A 15,662-nucleotide genomic window follows, 5' to 3' on the forward strand; every position below is an offset into this window, starting at 1 on the left:
CCAAACATGTGGGATCCAAAGTTGACACTCTTCTAAACCCACTTTCAATATTATTGCAAACATTATTATCAATCTCATATTCATCATGTGGCTTAAACAAATTTTCAAGATCATAAGAAGAATCACCCCAATCATGATCATTGCAACAAGTAGTGGACATAGCAAAACTAGCATCCCCAAGCTTAGGGTTTCGCATATTATTAGCACAATTTACATCAAGAGAATTTATAATAACATCATTGCAATCATGCTCTTCATCGAAGGAACTATCAAGTATGGGTGCAATAGCAACGATCTCATGTTTAAAACAAGGAACTATAGCAAATTCATCTTCATAAATATTGGCATCGTGGCCACAAGAATAGCAAGCATCATGTTCATCAAGCGATATTTCAATCAAATCATCGGAATCATAATTATCTATAGATTCATGCATATCATTATTTTCTTCCAAAGCAACAGTCATTCTTTCAATAAATTCTTTGACATAGACATTATGAGCATAGTTTTCATAGCAATATTTAAGTATGTCAAAATTTCAGATTTGTAGAGAGTAATATCATCCTTTTCAATCAAAGAAGCAACTTCATAAGCACCCTTAAAAGCAATAAATTCTTCAATTTGTTCGACATTGTAGTAACTATAAACACCCTTTGCATAAGAAGTTAGGATTTCATTATCATTAAACTCACATAGGTATGGGAGGTGTTTTTTAGGGTTCTTAGAGCAACAAGTAAAATCATAAATTTCACAAAGATTCCAAGCATAACACAGCAATCTATTTATTTGATCCCATAAGATTCTCCCTTTTTCAGACAAACAATGACGCACAAAATGAGCATGCTCATCTAAAGATTTCCCATCAACTAGGCTAGTTGGGGTTTCAGCACGAGCGCATAAGGATCGAAGATGATTCAAGTGGAACACTTTAACTGGATCCTAATCAATAGATTTTTAGCAAGCAAAGATGCAAGCAAATAGAAGGCACATGGAAACACAAACATAGATACATACGGAAAGAAGGCGAAGAAAAGGCAAAGGTTTTCGAAAATCGTTTTAGAAATGAGGGGAGGAAAATGAGAGGAAAATGGCAAATAATGTAATGCGAGGGATACGATTTTGTGATGGGTACTTGGTATGTATTGACTTGATGCAACCTCCCTGGCAACGGCGCCAGAAATGGCTCGTTGACGGGAGATCAAATCTTGACTTGACTTGGTGCAAACCTCCCTGACAACAGCGCCAGAAATCCTTCTTGCTACCTCTTGAGCATGCGTTGGTTTTCCCTTGAAGAGGAAAGGGTGATGCAGCACAGTAGCGTAAGTATTTCCCTCAGTTTTTGAAAACCAATGTATCAATCCAGTAGGAGGTAACATACAAGTCACCTAGTACCTGCACAAACAAACAAGAACCTCGCAACCAATGCGATAAATGGGTTGTCAATCCCTTCACGGTCACTTATGAAAGTGAGATTTGATAGAGATAATGAGATAAATATTTTTTGGTATTTTTATGATATAGATTAGAAAATAAAGATTGCAAAATAAATGGTAATAGAAATAGCAAGTTGATATGAAAATAATATGATGGAAGATAGACCCGGGGCCATAGGTTTCACTAGTGGCTTCTCTCAAGAAGCAAACTCTACGGTGGGTGAAAAATTACTGTCGATCAATTGATAGAAAAGCAAATACTTATGAGAATATCTAGGCATGATCATGTATATAGGCATCACGTCTGGGACAAGTAGACCGAAACAATTCTGCATCTACTACTATTACTCCACACATCGACCGCTATCCAGCATGCATCTAGAGTATTAAGTTCATAAGAACAGAGTGACGCATTGGGCAAGATGACATGATGTAGAGGGATAAACTCAAGCAATATGATATAAACCCCATCTTTTTATCCTCGATGGCAACAATACAATACGTGCCTTGCTGCCCCTGCTGTCACTGATAAAGGACACCGCAAGATTGAACCAAAGCTAAGCACTTCTCCCATTGCAAGAAAGATCAATCTAGTAGGCCAAACCAAACTGATAATTTGAAGAGACTTGCAAAAATATTTAAATCATGCATAAAAGATTTCAGAGAAGAATCAAATATTGTGCATAGATAATCTTGATCATAAACCCACAATTCATCGGATCTCGACAAACACACCGCAAAAAGAATTACATCGAATAGATCTCCAAGAGAATTGAGGAGAACTTTGTATTGAGATCCAAAGACAGAGAAGAAGCCATCTAGCTAATAACTATGGACCCGCAGGTCTGTGGTAAACTACTCACACATCATCAGAGAGGCTATGGTGTTGATGTAGAAGCCCTCCGTGATCGATTCCCCCTCCGGCGGAGCGCCAGAAAAGGCCCCAAGATGGGACGGCGGTGGAAATAGGGTTTCGTGGTGCTCCTGGATGTTTTCGGGGTATATGGGTATATATAGGAGGAAGAAGTACGTCGGTGGAGCTGCGAGGGGCCCACGAGGGTGGGGGCACGCCTACCCCCTGGGCGCGCCCTCCTGCCTCGTGACCTCCTCGCTTCTTTCATGACGTCCACTCCAAGTCTCCTGGATCACGTTTGTTCCAAAAATAACTCTCCCGAAGGTTTCATTCCGTTTGGATTCCATTTGATATTCATTTTCTGCGAAACACTGGAATAGGCAAAAAACAGCAATTTGCACTGGGCCTTTGGTTAGTAGGTTAGTCCCAAAAATAATATAAAAAGATAAATTAAAGCCCATTAAACATCCAAAACAGATAATATAATAGCATGGAACAATCAAAAATTATAGATACGTTGGAGACGTATGACATACGAATCTGAATGTTGCAGACCCGTTGACTAAGCCTCTCTCACGAGCAAAATATGATCAGCACCAAGGCTCCGTGGGTGTTAGAATCATTACTATGTAATCTAGATTATTGACTCTAGTGCAAGTGGGAGACCGAAGGAAATGTGCCCTAGAGGCAATAATAAAGTTGTTATTGGTATTTCCTTATATCACGATAAATGTTTATTATTCATGCTAGAATTCTATTAATCGGAAACTTAGTACATGTGTGAATACATAGACAAACAGAGTGTCCCTAGTATGCCTCTACTTGGCTAGCTCGTTAATCAAAGATGGTTAAGTTTCCTGACCATAGACATGTGTTGTCATTTGATGAACGGGATCACATCATTAGAGAATGATGTGATGGACAAGACCCATTCGTTAGCTTAGCATTATGATCGTTTAGTTTATTGCTATTGCTTTCTTCATGACTTATACATATTCCTCTGACTATGAGATTATGCAACTCCCGAATACCGGAGGAACACCTTGTGTGCTATCAAACGTTACAACGTAACTGGGTGATTATAATGATGCTCTATAGGTTTCTCCGATGGTGTTTGTTGAGTTGGCATAGATCAAGATTAGGATATGTCACTCCGTGTATCAGAGAGGTATCTCTGGGCCCTCTCGGTAATGCACATCACTATAAGCCTTGCAAGCAATGTGACTAATGAGTTAGTTGCAGGATGATGCATTACGGAACGAGTAAAGAGACTTGCCGGTAACGATATTGAACTAGGTATGATGATACCGATGACCGAATATTGGGCAAGTAACATACCGATGACACAGGTAATAACGTATATTGTTATGCGGGTTGACCGATAAAGATCTTCGTAGAATATGTAGAAACCAATATGAGCATCCAGGTTCCACTATTGGTTATTGACCAGAGATGTGTCTCGGTCATGTCTACATAGTTCTCGAACCCGTAGGGTCCTCACGCTTAACGTTCGATGACGATTTTCTATTATATGAGTTATGTGTTTTGATGACCGAATGTTGTTCGGAATCTCGGATGAGATCACGAACATGACGAGTAGTCTCGAAATGATCGAGACATAAAGAATGCTATATTGGACGATGTTATTCGGACACCGAAAGAGTTCTGAGAGGTACCAGGTAAAAACGGAGTGCCGGAGGGGTTACCGGAACCCCCCGAGGAAGTAATGGCCAACACGGGCCTTAGGGGAGAGAGAGGGCAGGCCACGAGGAGGTGGCGCCCCCCCCCCATGGGGAGTCCGAATAGGACTAGGGGAGGGGGCGCGCCCCCCTTTCCCTCTCCCTCTCCCTTCCTTCGTCCCCCTTCCACCAAGTGGAATCCTACTAGGACTTGGAGTCCTAGTAGGACTCCTCTCTCCTGGTGCGCCCTACAGGGGCCGGCCGGCCTCCCCCTCTCCTCCTTTATATACGGAGGCAGGGGGCACCCTAGAACACACAAGATCAATTGTCTTAGCCGTGTGCGGTGCCCCCCTCCACAGATTACACCTCAGATCATATTGTCGTAGTGCTTAGGCGAAGCCCTGCGCGGATCACATCATCAACACCGTCATCACGCCATCGTACTGACGGAACTCATCTACATCCCCGAACCTCTGCTGGATCAAGAGCTCGAGGGATGTCATTGCGCTGAGCGTGTGCAGAACTCGGAGGTGCCGTGCGTTCGGTACGTGATTGGTTGGATCGTGATTGGATCGCGAAGAGTACGACTACATCAACCGCGTTAACATAAAGCTTCCGCTTTCGGTCTACGAGGGTACGTGGACACACTCTCCCCTCTCTTTGCTATGCATCTCCTAGATAGATCTTGCGTGATCGTAGGAATTTTTTTTTGAAATACTGCGTTCCCCAACAGGCCGTTGCTAGCGCTTCGGAATGAGGAGAGCGCCATAGAGCGAGGAGATAGGCCTCGAAGGCGAGCTCCTCCACGAGGAGCGCACGCGGCAGCCAGGCCTCACGCGCGCCCAGACGGCAACTCCGAAAGGGGCCACGCCAGATGACAGGGGTGGTGCGCCGCGCGCCGGAATGGATGCGGCTCGCTATGGTGGCGCGCGGGGACACGGCCAGAGGTGGCAACGCGGCGGCCGGAGTTGACTGGATGCCGGTGTGTGTGTGGTGCGGTTAACGGGTGGATGGGTGTGTGTACAGATTAGGGTCTGGTCACTTCCAAAGTGGCCCCACAAGCCAGTAGGGGCAACTTATGTCATTTTTGCAAATACTGACATGTTTTTTCCGGGTCAACTGGGTAGAATAAACGGTCAACTCACGGAAGTGTAACAGAATGCCATTTGTGATACATTGTCAAAAACTAAGAGTGGCAAAAGTGAGATGTCAAATTTTAGAATGGCATAAACAAAATTGGCAAAAACTAGAGAGGTAAAAACAAAGTTTTTCCTATTTTATTGGCTCAAAATGAAGTATCAAGAGGATACAAAACAAAATGAGCATACATTCGGCCTCTGTATAGTTAGGATGCATACAGCCAAAACAACACATACATGAAAACACACCATTACTAGTAAATTCATATAAGACCAAAGCTATATGTAGGCAAGAGAAAAAACCCATAGCAATCAGATTCATGATCGGCAAACTACACCAATGACCATATCCGCACCAACTATCTCATGATACCACATGGACGATGAAATTCTTCAACAACAATGCCTTCAGGAAGGGGCGAACTCAAGCGCCGTCGTTACCGGACTGACCACCAAGGCCAGAATCTAGGTTTTCACCATGAAGAATTAACCCAAGCATATCCGAGCAATACTTTCAACAAGGTAACGATGTAAGAAAACATCGTCATTGCTAGGCATAACCAACCCGGGTCAGACCTGGGCTTTCACCTTGGAGCTCAAGATGGGTGCTCAAATAACACCACCATTGAACATACTTACGTGTTGTCACCACCATTTTTCCACAATCCCAGCTTAAAATTGGCAGAGAACTGATGGACTATATGAACAGTGACCTTGACATCAAAGTTTATTGGGATATTGTAAACAAAAATAGCATAACAAAGGAAATATTATTACGCTACGACCACCCTATTTACTCAGTGCCAAATTTAACGAGGGAGCAGAAGGAGATCTACTACGCGACTTAACAAACTACATGAGAAGCCTCAAGGTCAGCTTCGTTGTGAAAGATATGCTAGTATGTCGGACATAATCTTGCCTAGGAACATCAAGATGGCTGGTAACTCCAGACCTTTTCTTTTATAAAGTTCTACTAGTCATCTCCATATGGAAGAAAATGCGAACATGATATAGTGATGTATTTATGGAAATGCCATTTTCCTTACTTTACTGGACTGTTATGTGTAACTATAACTCTAATATCACAGGCTGTTTACTTCGGTGTTGATCTAGAATCTGCTATAGGAACCTGTAAAAGGATATATCAAGCCCAAATCTGGGACGGATCTGGGGTGGCATGGATGCGACCGGATGCATCCGCCACATCCAATTGACGTTGGGGACCCATAGAAAAATACCGGAAACCTGACGGTCCGACAGGCGTCTTTTCCAGTGAAGTGTGAACACCGCATGGCACCGCTTCAGCTCGCCGTCCGAGGGCCAAAGTCTGGTTATTTAAACCGGACGGTGTCCCCCAGCCCTAGCCACATCCACCTTCTCCCTCTTCGCGCCGCCAGCCCGAGCCCATCCACCTTTCTCCTGCTCCTCCTTACTCTTCCCACGCCATGTCCACGCAGAGGAGCCCGAGGCATGTCCTATGTGAATGACATATTTTTTTATTTTCCTCTTTGTAAGATGATTTCTTCGGCACTTAATAATTAATAATATATGACTATGTGCATCACTCGGTGTAAAGGATGAGGGCCTTCGCCTCTTTAAAAAGAGATGTCTAGTTATTCATTTTCTTCTCTTTTGTCCGCGAGCTACATGCACACACCCCACCCCTATTGGGGTGCTAGCAGCAACGACCTTCACCTTCATGCTCCTGTGTTGCCGGAATATACGGAAACACCGTAATGGCATGACGTTCCGGGAGAACACCCCCTGCCTCGAGCGCGCCTGCTTGGCATGTGTGCATAGAGGACACTATTCTTTGACGCGCCCGCATCCATGTCAAGATGCAACATGAGACGGATGCATGGCTGCCCCTTCTTCGACATCAAAGCAATCCCACCGTGTAATCCACCTCTCCCACCATGCATGCCTTTCTAACTGGTGTAACACACTGTAAATCGACCTACTATTTGCGGCCGGTAGAAAACGGAATGCAAGTATTCAGGTGGGGAACCTCTTGGCCCTGTTGACCATTCAAAAAAAAACCTTCTCTTTTTTCCCACACTAACCAAATGGATACTCTTACAGTTATTAGAAAATACTAACTATATCACTGCATTCTAAAAGAGTGTCGAAATTATTCAGCACTACTATACAATTACCAAACCCAAGTCATCTTGTGTTGTCGCCTCCAATTTCCAAGCCGAACCATCCATAGTTCATTGCCTTGAAAATGACAAACACGAGCCATAAGCCCAATATGTCTGCAGGCCTTACCGGGATCACTCGGTAAGGATAAAGCATAATCCTCACAGGAGAGGTTTGGGAGACACATCTAATGTCTTCTGGGATCACCCTCAACAATTTTTTTCATTGTAACCGACTTAGCGTTCTCTCCGTTCCACTTTGGTTTTCAAAGTCTAAATGATAATGTTAATGCCTCACGCATTGAAGCAAACAAGATGAACAATTGTTCTTTCCATAAGTTTCTTGCAGGCATGACCATGCTATGCTTTATCATGTAATAACCATGTTGCCATAATGATTTTATGACAATGTTCTTTGTGTTGGGAGATTCACATGGAAAACTTGCTCTTTCCATAGGATTTTTCATCAACTTCACACTGCTTTGGACATGCGATGTCCCGGATGTTGTCATTATCTCTCTCTTGAAAATACACCCCATATATTAATTACGAACAATATTCTTACAACCGTTTGTAACATAAGCCACCATGTATGGTGGAAAACTACTCAAAATTATACCATCAGAACAAATATCAAAACTAAATTTAGCAATATCTTGAGCCACCATGGTTGTCCGTCTTTTAATTTTAATAAGATTAAAACTTTCTAAGAGCTTAGTGATGCCAAGCGCTTCTTTCTTCGAATCAAGGAGGGCTGACCAGTCAGAAGTATTAGTTAAAAGAAGATTGTAAACAAAAGAGCAGTCAGTTTCAGTGTAATTCTGATGTAAAGTCATGCGAGACATGCCCAGAGTTTAGCTTATTTATACTTGAGCATGTCATAATGAAGTCCCATGTAGAGAGAATCACCCCACCGACCAAACCTGTGACCACAACACCCATACGAGCGGAGCCAAAGTCGCAACAAAACTGGTATCCACATTAATCTTAACCCAGTCAGGAGGAGGCAACCACACATCTGGACTAATTCTAGCCATAGTATCCATGTGGGTACTCACACATCACAAATTTTCCTTTACCTTTGTCATCCAACGCCAATCAACCTTGCACCCAACGTAGGAGGACCAATAGCTTACCAAAAAAATAACATAAGCATGGAGCACTTAAGGAGTAAAGAGTAACATTCAATCTTTGTTTGGTTAGTCTTCGGGGATTCAACTAGTAATAAGAGTAACATTTTGTGTTTTTTATTGTTAAGTCCCGTAACTTGTGGGGCGAATAGTGCACTCGGAACCATATGTGAGACTCGGAGGAATCTTAAGCCATGTACACACAATGTTTCTCTCTATATGAACGCATACTTTAAAGACATTACACATGGGACGCTTGGACGGTTCGTCCATTGGATCTGTTAGGAGTTGTTGTTGGGAATCATGAGGTGATAGTACAATTAACACTGCTCTGATGCGTCGCACCAAGCCTAGTTCCGCTGCGGGACTGTGCATCTAGCGATAAATTGGTGATATATATCCAAGTCATGTTGTTGGGTCGTGCGGTAGAATTTATGTTTGGAGTTAAATCTCTCCCTAATAATAAAGCACGGATTGACTTTGTCGGATTCACTGTCACAATACGCCCTTTTTCCGTGAATTTACGCTTTCAGTTAAAATTTAAAACATATACGCAAGGTTTACCCAAGGTGATACTAATCTATATACATGCCCATACATCAAAACCATGAGGTTCGATGTGTTCCTACCGACTTGGGCCTGCAGACTGGGTCGTTGGCCCAGCTTCAGTTGAACGCGATAAGAAGAAAAATAAATAAAAATAAATAGACAATGAGATTTGAACTCTGGTCTGCTGTGTAGATGCTAACGTAGCAGACCAATCAATCCAGACTTGTGGGTGTTCAAACGTCGGCGTCTGGTACCTTAACATAAAGCAGGGCGTACTGGGGCCAAGGGAGTTGGGCGCTTGATGGGCACGGGAGTGCTGGGCCAAGATGGCTGACGCGGCCCACGGGGCAGACAAGGAACATGTCAGAGGCTTTTTCATATTTGTTTACTTATGAAATAGTCCCACCTTGCTATTTTGCATTAATTTTTACCAATTTATATACATTCTTAGGTTATCAGGCATCACAGAGCTGCTTCGGAAATTAAGCAAAGAATAAGGCATAATATCTCATTGAGAAACAAAGAAGGAAGGCCCAAGGAAAGAGAGAGAACGGAAATAGGAGGGTAATTACTTGGAAAGTAACCGGCTGGCAAATGAGATTCATGACATGCTTGATATAAGGAAAGAAGAAAAAAGGAAATAGACACTGATTGCGTGAGAAATAAAGAAGAAAGGAGAAAGGAAGGAAATAGGAGGATTGAGGGAGGATCCTACCAAAATAGAAAGGACATGCGGGATTTGTGGGCACCATATTAATCTTTGTTATCTTATATGAATAAAAATAAATGATGTGGCATTTTTTCCTACACGCAATCCTTACTAAATTCACGTTATTTTTTTTTCTGTTGCAGCGGACAGCATGACATGTTTTACTTCCACTTATGATCTTTACTAAATTTGCACCAATTTTATAACACATTGAATGGTATATCTGCGCATACAATCCTCACTAAATTTATGTCTTTTTAACCGGTGTAACCCACGGGCATATATGCTATATTTTGTATAAATGGAGGTATAATATTATTTGGCCTCACATTTGGTATGTCCATGTCGTTTCTTCATACTTAATTAGGCTATTCTACCGATCGTCTATCGTAGGCCTCCAGGCCTCTGCCCCGTTCATCCGTGTTATATTCTACCAATAAAAAAACAGTGCCCTCCCGACCCGTCTGTGCAACCCGGCCCAACAAATCAGACCCACCGGCCCGTTTAGGAGATGAGGCAAAAATAGTAGACCGTGATAGCAATCAAACTCGCAACCTCCACTGTTCTTTGATGTTGATCGTTTTAACCCACAAGAAAAGGTGTTGATCATTTTAAACTAAAGTTGAATTTGGTGTTTGTTTGTGTCCTTTACGGACTGGTACTGAACTACTACGATGTAAAATCTGGATACACAAATACAAGGCGCAAGCATTAGATTGTGCAGATGTGGCCGGGATCTCAAACACGATCGTTCCCTGGTCTGTACATGTAGACGATGCAATTCTTTATTGGTTCCAAGCTTAGGTGGAACGTTCGCGTGTAGTGGACATCGTGAGAGACAATGAGGACAAAGAAAATAAGTGGTAACAGGGAGGGATGAGACTCTAAGGGTGATAATTTGTTTCTCCCGTTGCAACGCACGGGCACTTTTGCTAGTTACACATATGATACATAAACTTGCATGATGGGTACGAATTCATACACAAAATGTTGGAAATATGAGCAATTTATCATATGATTTTATTAACCGAAATAATAAATAACACATGATTATCATAGTAGACAGTGGCGGAGCCAGCGCCCGGCGAGCCTGGGCACTTGCCCGGGCTCGCTAGCTATGCGCCAGGTACGATGGCCTGGTTCCACAGGGAAAAGTCGTCAATGCCTCATGCTTTGCCCGGGCAAATGGGCTGGTTGTGGCAGGCTAATCAGATAATGGGCTATATTTTCGTTAGGTGGACATGCCTGACGTGGGATATAATAGGCGTATTGGGCTACTCGCCTAGTTGAGACGAGAAGGACCGTGATCTATTTCCAAAAAACGACCAGATCAATCGATCGCTCCACCTCCCCGCGCCCTGCCTGTTCGGCAGTTGCAGTCTTGCAGACGACGGCACGCTAGGTCGATTGGAGATGTAACGGCGGCGGGTGGAGGCTGGCCTTGGTTGGGCGCGTGGCCGGCGATGGGCTGAGCCGAAGCAGATCCATCCCAGGAACAGCTGGCGGGTGGAGGCTGGCCTTGGTTGGGTGCGTGGCCGGCGATGGGCTGAGCCGAAGCAGATCCATCCCAGGAACAGCTTGCATCATCGGTTGGTGTCTTCTTGTCCCCTCCTTTGTGCTAGGTGAGATTGCTAACTTTTGAAGATTGAGTTATTAGGGTTTACTTTTGAGGTTGGAGCGTCCGGAGTTGGTCATTCAGGTTATATATTGCTTCTTCATTATTAATGTTGATTTGTGGTTTGCTAGTTTAAATGTTGTGTATTAGGATCAAGGTTTTTTTATTGGTCAACAAAATTTGGGAAACCGATCGGCTACCGGATATTTCGTCGGACCCTGAAATTTCTTGCTACATGTTCAGATACTGTCAAATAGAGCGTGTATGCATATTTACACAACATAGCCTCTAGAATGGTGGAAGTGCTTTCAAGGTTACAGGATTGACTACCAATCTTGCCAACATGATTTTCAATGTTTCTCTCTGTAAAGAAATATAAAAACGTTTAGATCACTATATATTTCTTTACGGAGGGAGTACTAGCATTGAAAAATTTCTATGGCCGTGGTGAGTTACAAAGGACTCAAACCCATTAGGGAAAGTATTGACTGCTAGAATGCAAAGAGAGTTGCGTAAATTGAGGGTTGAATGCTCTATATTCCGCTGATAAACGAATTTTAATTCAAAAAGGGCAAAAAAAATCGAGATTTCTTTAAAAGCGGTTCTTATAGCCCCTATCAGAAAAAGACCGGTATCAAGAAAAAAAATCTTGATCGAAACACCTGATTTTAATTATCTAATTATATACTCCCTCCGTCCCAAAAATTTTGTCTTAAATTTGTCTAGATACGGATGTACTTAGGCTTAAACTTGCCCAAACTTCACAAAATTTCTGGCTCCTCCCTTGATAGTAGAGAAAAGACAAGTCATGCAATCTGAGAGTGAGTATGCAAATAACATCCGAAGTAGTGAATATGAACAGAACATATCTAGGACATAAGGTAGAACAAGAAACTCTAGCAGAAACTTGAACAGAAAGAACACAAACACGTACTGAGCTCCGGCAATAGCATTGGGATTGACGTTGACATTGTCGTCCATGTCGTGGAAGAGGTTGTCGACATAGGGGAAGTAGTCGTCCTTGGAGAAGTGGTCGTCGGCGTCCGTGATGAAGATGTCAGTAGTCACGCAGAGAAACCTTATCACCCTTCTCCCATACATGGCTCAGAGGTGGGGTTTGGAGGCCTACTGTCTCGACCTGCGGTGCATGCCGCAAACAAGGACGAGGAAAATCGTAGCAGTAACTCAGTGCTCAGAAACTTGATGGAGAGATGCAAGTGATGTCTAGTGTGTCTCTCTAGAGAGGAGTGACCTCTCTTTTATATGCACATGAGGAGAAGGTGAACTGGCAGCAATGGGAGATGAAATGAAGAGATGGGAGGCGAAACAAACAGGCAACATCCGAAGGGTGCATGGTTCGTATTCATTCTCCACTATAGCAAAAAAGGTTGAGCACTTGCAACCTCTCACATACTAGCCGCGCGTGGCAAAAGTTTAGACAACGACTCAACTCATTCTCGCAACCCGTGGCGTGACGAGGCGTGGCGAGGTGGACGGCGGAGGAGGAGTGCACGTGAATGTCTTTCTTGTTCTCATGCTCATACATGTGAGAAAATAACCTCCCTTATAAAGAGAGGCCCAACTCCTACTAAGTGGGTAGTATGAGACAAAACTTTAGCCCCACCTCTTGACTTGCATGAATAGGCTAAGAGGGCCTCTAGAATTTATTAGTAATTCTGAAAATGGCTATTAGGCTAGCCCGAAATAGACCAAATTCTAGCAATCCCCCACCAGGCACACAAAATTTGCCTTTGATTCCAATATACTGTTTTATAAACCGGTACTGCAGTGGAGACTGTTAAATTGAATTTTCACCTAGAACTCTAAGCTACACTAGCAAGCAACTTCAACAGTGGACTAGGCCTTGAACTACAAATTTTCTGCAAATCTAGCTTCACACAAAGTCTTGACCGATACTAGACTTCCATGGGACTTCTCTGCGGATGGAGTTTATGCATCAAACTCCGAGGCCTTTCATGAGTTTACTAAAGAGAATCCTACTCTCATAGATTGTGACGTTTAATAATCAGACTCATATATATATATATGTGTGTGTGTGTGTGTGTGTGTTTCAAAAGATGTTCTGTAGGACAACATCTCTGCTTAAATAAGCCACTTAGAACACATTAAGATATGCATCAACCTGCTATGCATATTAGGAGAGTATTGCATCTTCAAGGAGTGGTATTATTAATAGTAAGGATACTGATCACCTCTCAGTTGACGAATGGCTTGTCTTCCAATTCTAATTTACGGGATCTCCGATCATGTAGAACAGGTAACTACTATGAACAACTCACATTGTGGGTCTCATACCCACCTCCTTTGATGCAAAATAAATAAATAAATAAAACTAGCACAATTACACTCTAATGCGTCGCACCAAGCCTACTTTCGCCGCGGGACTGTGCATTTATGACGCATTTGGTTGCCCGCATTTGGGCCAACCAGGCCCACGCGGGATTGAAACAGGCTGTTTGATTGGCCTGCATTCACTGTTCGGCCTGCACGACACGAACTTTAAAACGCTCACAGCCAGGCCCGCGAGCTACATTCAGATTGGCAGTTTCTCTAGAGCCAGGCTCGTGCGAGGCAGGGGATGGGAACGCAGCACGCAGCTCGTGCGAGCAGAAAAATGGCGCGAGCTCGCGCGCGTCTTCGAAAAATCGGCGGGAGGATTTTGGCCTACCTCCCGCGGATTCGGCCACCCTATTTAGCCCCCACCCTCTCACCACCCAAAGCCCCCCTTTCAATCTTCCCTGTCGGCGCGCGTCGGCACCGACGACTAGGTAAGCGGAGCTCCTTCACCGGCCGGCAGTCGACGGGGCGGTGACTCCTACCCTCAACTTCTCCGACAACACCCCCCCCCCCCCCCCCCCCGAGCTGCAGCCATGGCCTCTGCAAGTTCGATGCCCTCTTTCTCTATGTTCGTTCTAGCTAGATCTGAGAGGACGTGGTCGTAGGGTAAGATGTGCAAGCATGTGGTAGGGTTGATTTGTGCATTGATCTTTGAGCAGATGCTAGATTTAGCTATAGTGGTATCTATTTGTGTTGGATCTGTGTAGATTGAGTAGTATGATAATGATGAACACTATGGATTCATAGCTAGTTGTGTAGGATTTGTAGCATGCTAGAGTAGCTATTTGTGATGAACACAACGGATTCATAGCTAGTTCTCATGTCGTGGTAGCTATTGATGATGGATTCATATCTAGTTGGCATGTATGCTCCTACTTCTATAGATCGTCCCAATGCAAGAAAACTAGATACAGGCAACCAAACAATGTGCAAATGATGCATTACAGCCTGCATTTCCTCACCCAGGCTCTCTTGAGCAAGGTTAAGCTAAACCAGCCCCAGCGGCTACGCGCGCCAAACACGCCCCTAGCGATAAACCGGTGATCTATATCCAGTGGGATTGTTTTTAGGTGGATTCCTTGGGCAGGACATGTTCCTTGTCATGCATGCTGCTCGCATTTTTGACGCGCGCATGAGCGTTGGTCCGGTAAATCAACGATGGCCATGTCCAAGAGTGCCAAAATCTCAACCTCACGATACAAAATACAGCTTCATTTTATTTGATTAATCATAAGGGAAACAAAAAGAAAAGTGAAAACAAAAGATTGCGACATGAATTGTACCAAGAAATAAACAAACCGCGCTCAAAAATTCAGACAAGACAGCATCACGATCCTCAGACGAGACGCCTTTCAGTGGCTTGGTGGGCACTGGAAATCGGTGGGACAGACCTTGCCGCAGTTGTTGAGGACGAGGCGGAGGTTGACGGGGAGGTGGAGGTTGACGCCGAGCACATTGGCGTCGATGTTTGTGCAGAGGCAGAGCGCCGCGTCCAGGCCGACAAGCCCGTCGAGGAGCGAGCAGCAAGTCTCATCGCGCGGCACGTTCACCTTGAGCTTGAGCAGGCCCAGCACGTTCGCGCACGCCTTCAGCTTCAGCCCGTCCTTGGGGCATGACCCCTCGTAGCCGCCGTGGGCGCTCGCCGAGGCCGCGATCACGAGCCCGACGGCCAGGAGGAGCAGCGCTCTGGGTGCCATGGCCATTTGCGACGGAGCAGGTGGTAGCGTGCAAGCTAGTGCGTGCGATCGAGCTGCGATTGTGCTTGCAATGTGCGCTTGCTCTGTGTGTGAGTGAGTGTGTGCATGGCGAGTGGTATTTATAGATGGAGATCATGTGTGAGGCTGCTCATCACCTCCAATGGGAAAGCGGTGTGAGATGAGATGGTGTGCCGCGCATGTGGTTCCGAGCTGGCCCGTCAGGGATCATTGCCTCCCTCGATTTGGACTTGTATGCACATATGCATCCGTGACTCCTTCGAATGTGTTTATATTCCGAGTGCATGTTACGTCCAGTTCATATATTTGTTTGCTTACTGGATTAAGCATGTGGCATCGGT

At 44.3% G+C, this 15,662-nt stretch overlaps 1 protein-coding gene across 1 annotated transcript; it reads right to left on the reverse strand.

Annotated features, from left to right (window-relative positions):
• Positions 1-14,797: 14,797 nt before the first annotated feature.
• Positions 14,798-15,399, reverse strand: LOC125537127 (cortical cell-delineating protein). The gene has a single exon (XM_048700424.2). It carries the CDS (start codon positions 15,307-15,309, stop codon positions 14,959-14,961), a length of 351 nt encoding a protein of 116 aa, XP_048556381.1. The 5' UTR covers positions 15,310-15,399; the 3' UTR covers positions 14,798-14,958.
• Between the last annotated feature and the right edge of the window lie 263 nt (positions 15,400-15,662).

Source organism: Triticum urartu, chromosome 1A (assembly GCF_056163025.1).
Source record: "Triticum urartu cultivar PI428250 chromosome 1A, HENAU_Tu73, whole genome shotgun sequence".
Taxonomy (NCBI): domain Eukaryota; kingdom Viridiplantae; phylum Streptophyta; class Magnoliopsida; order Poales; family Poaceae; genus Triticum; species Triticum urartu.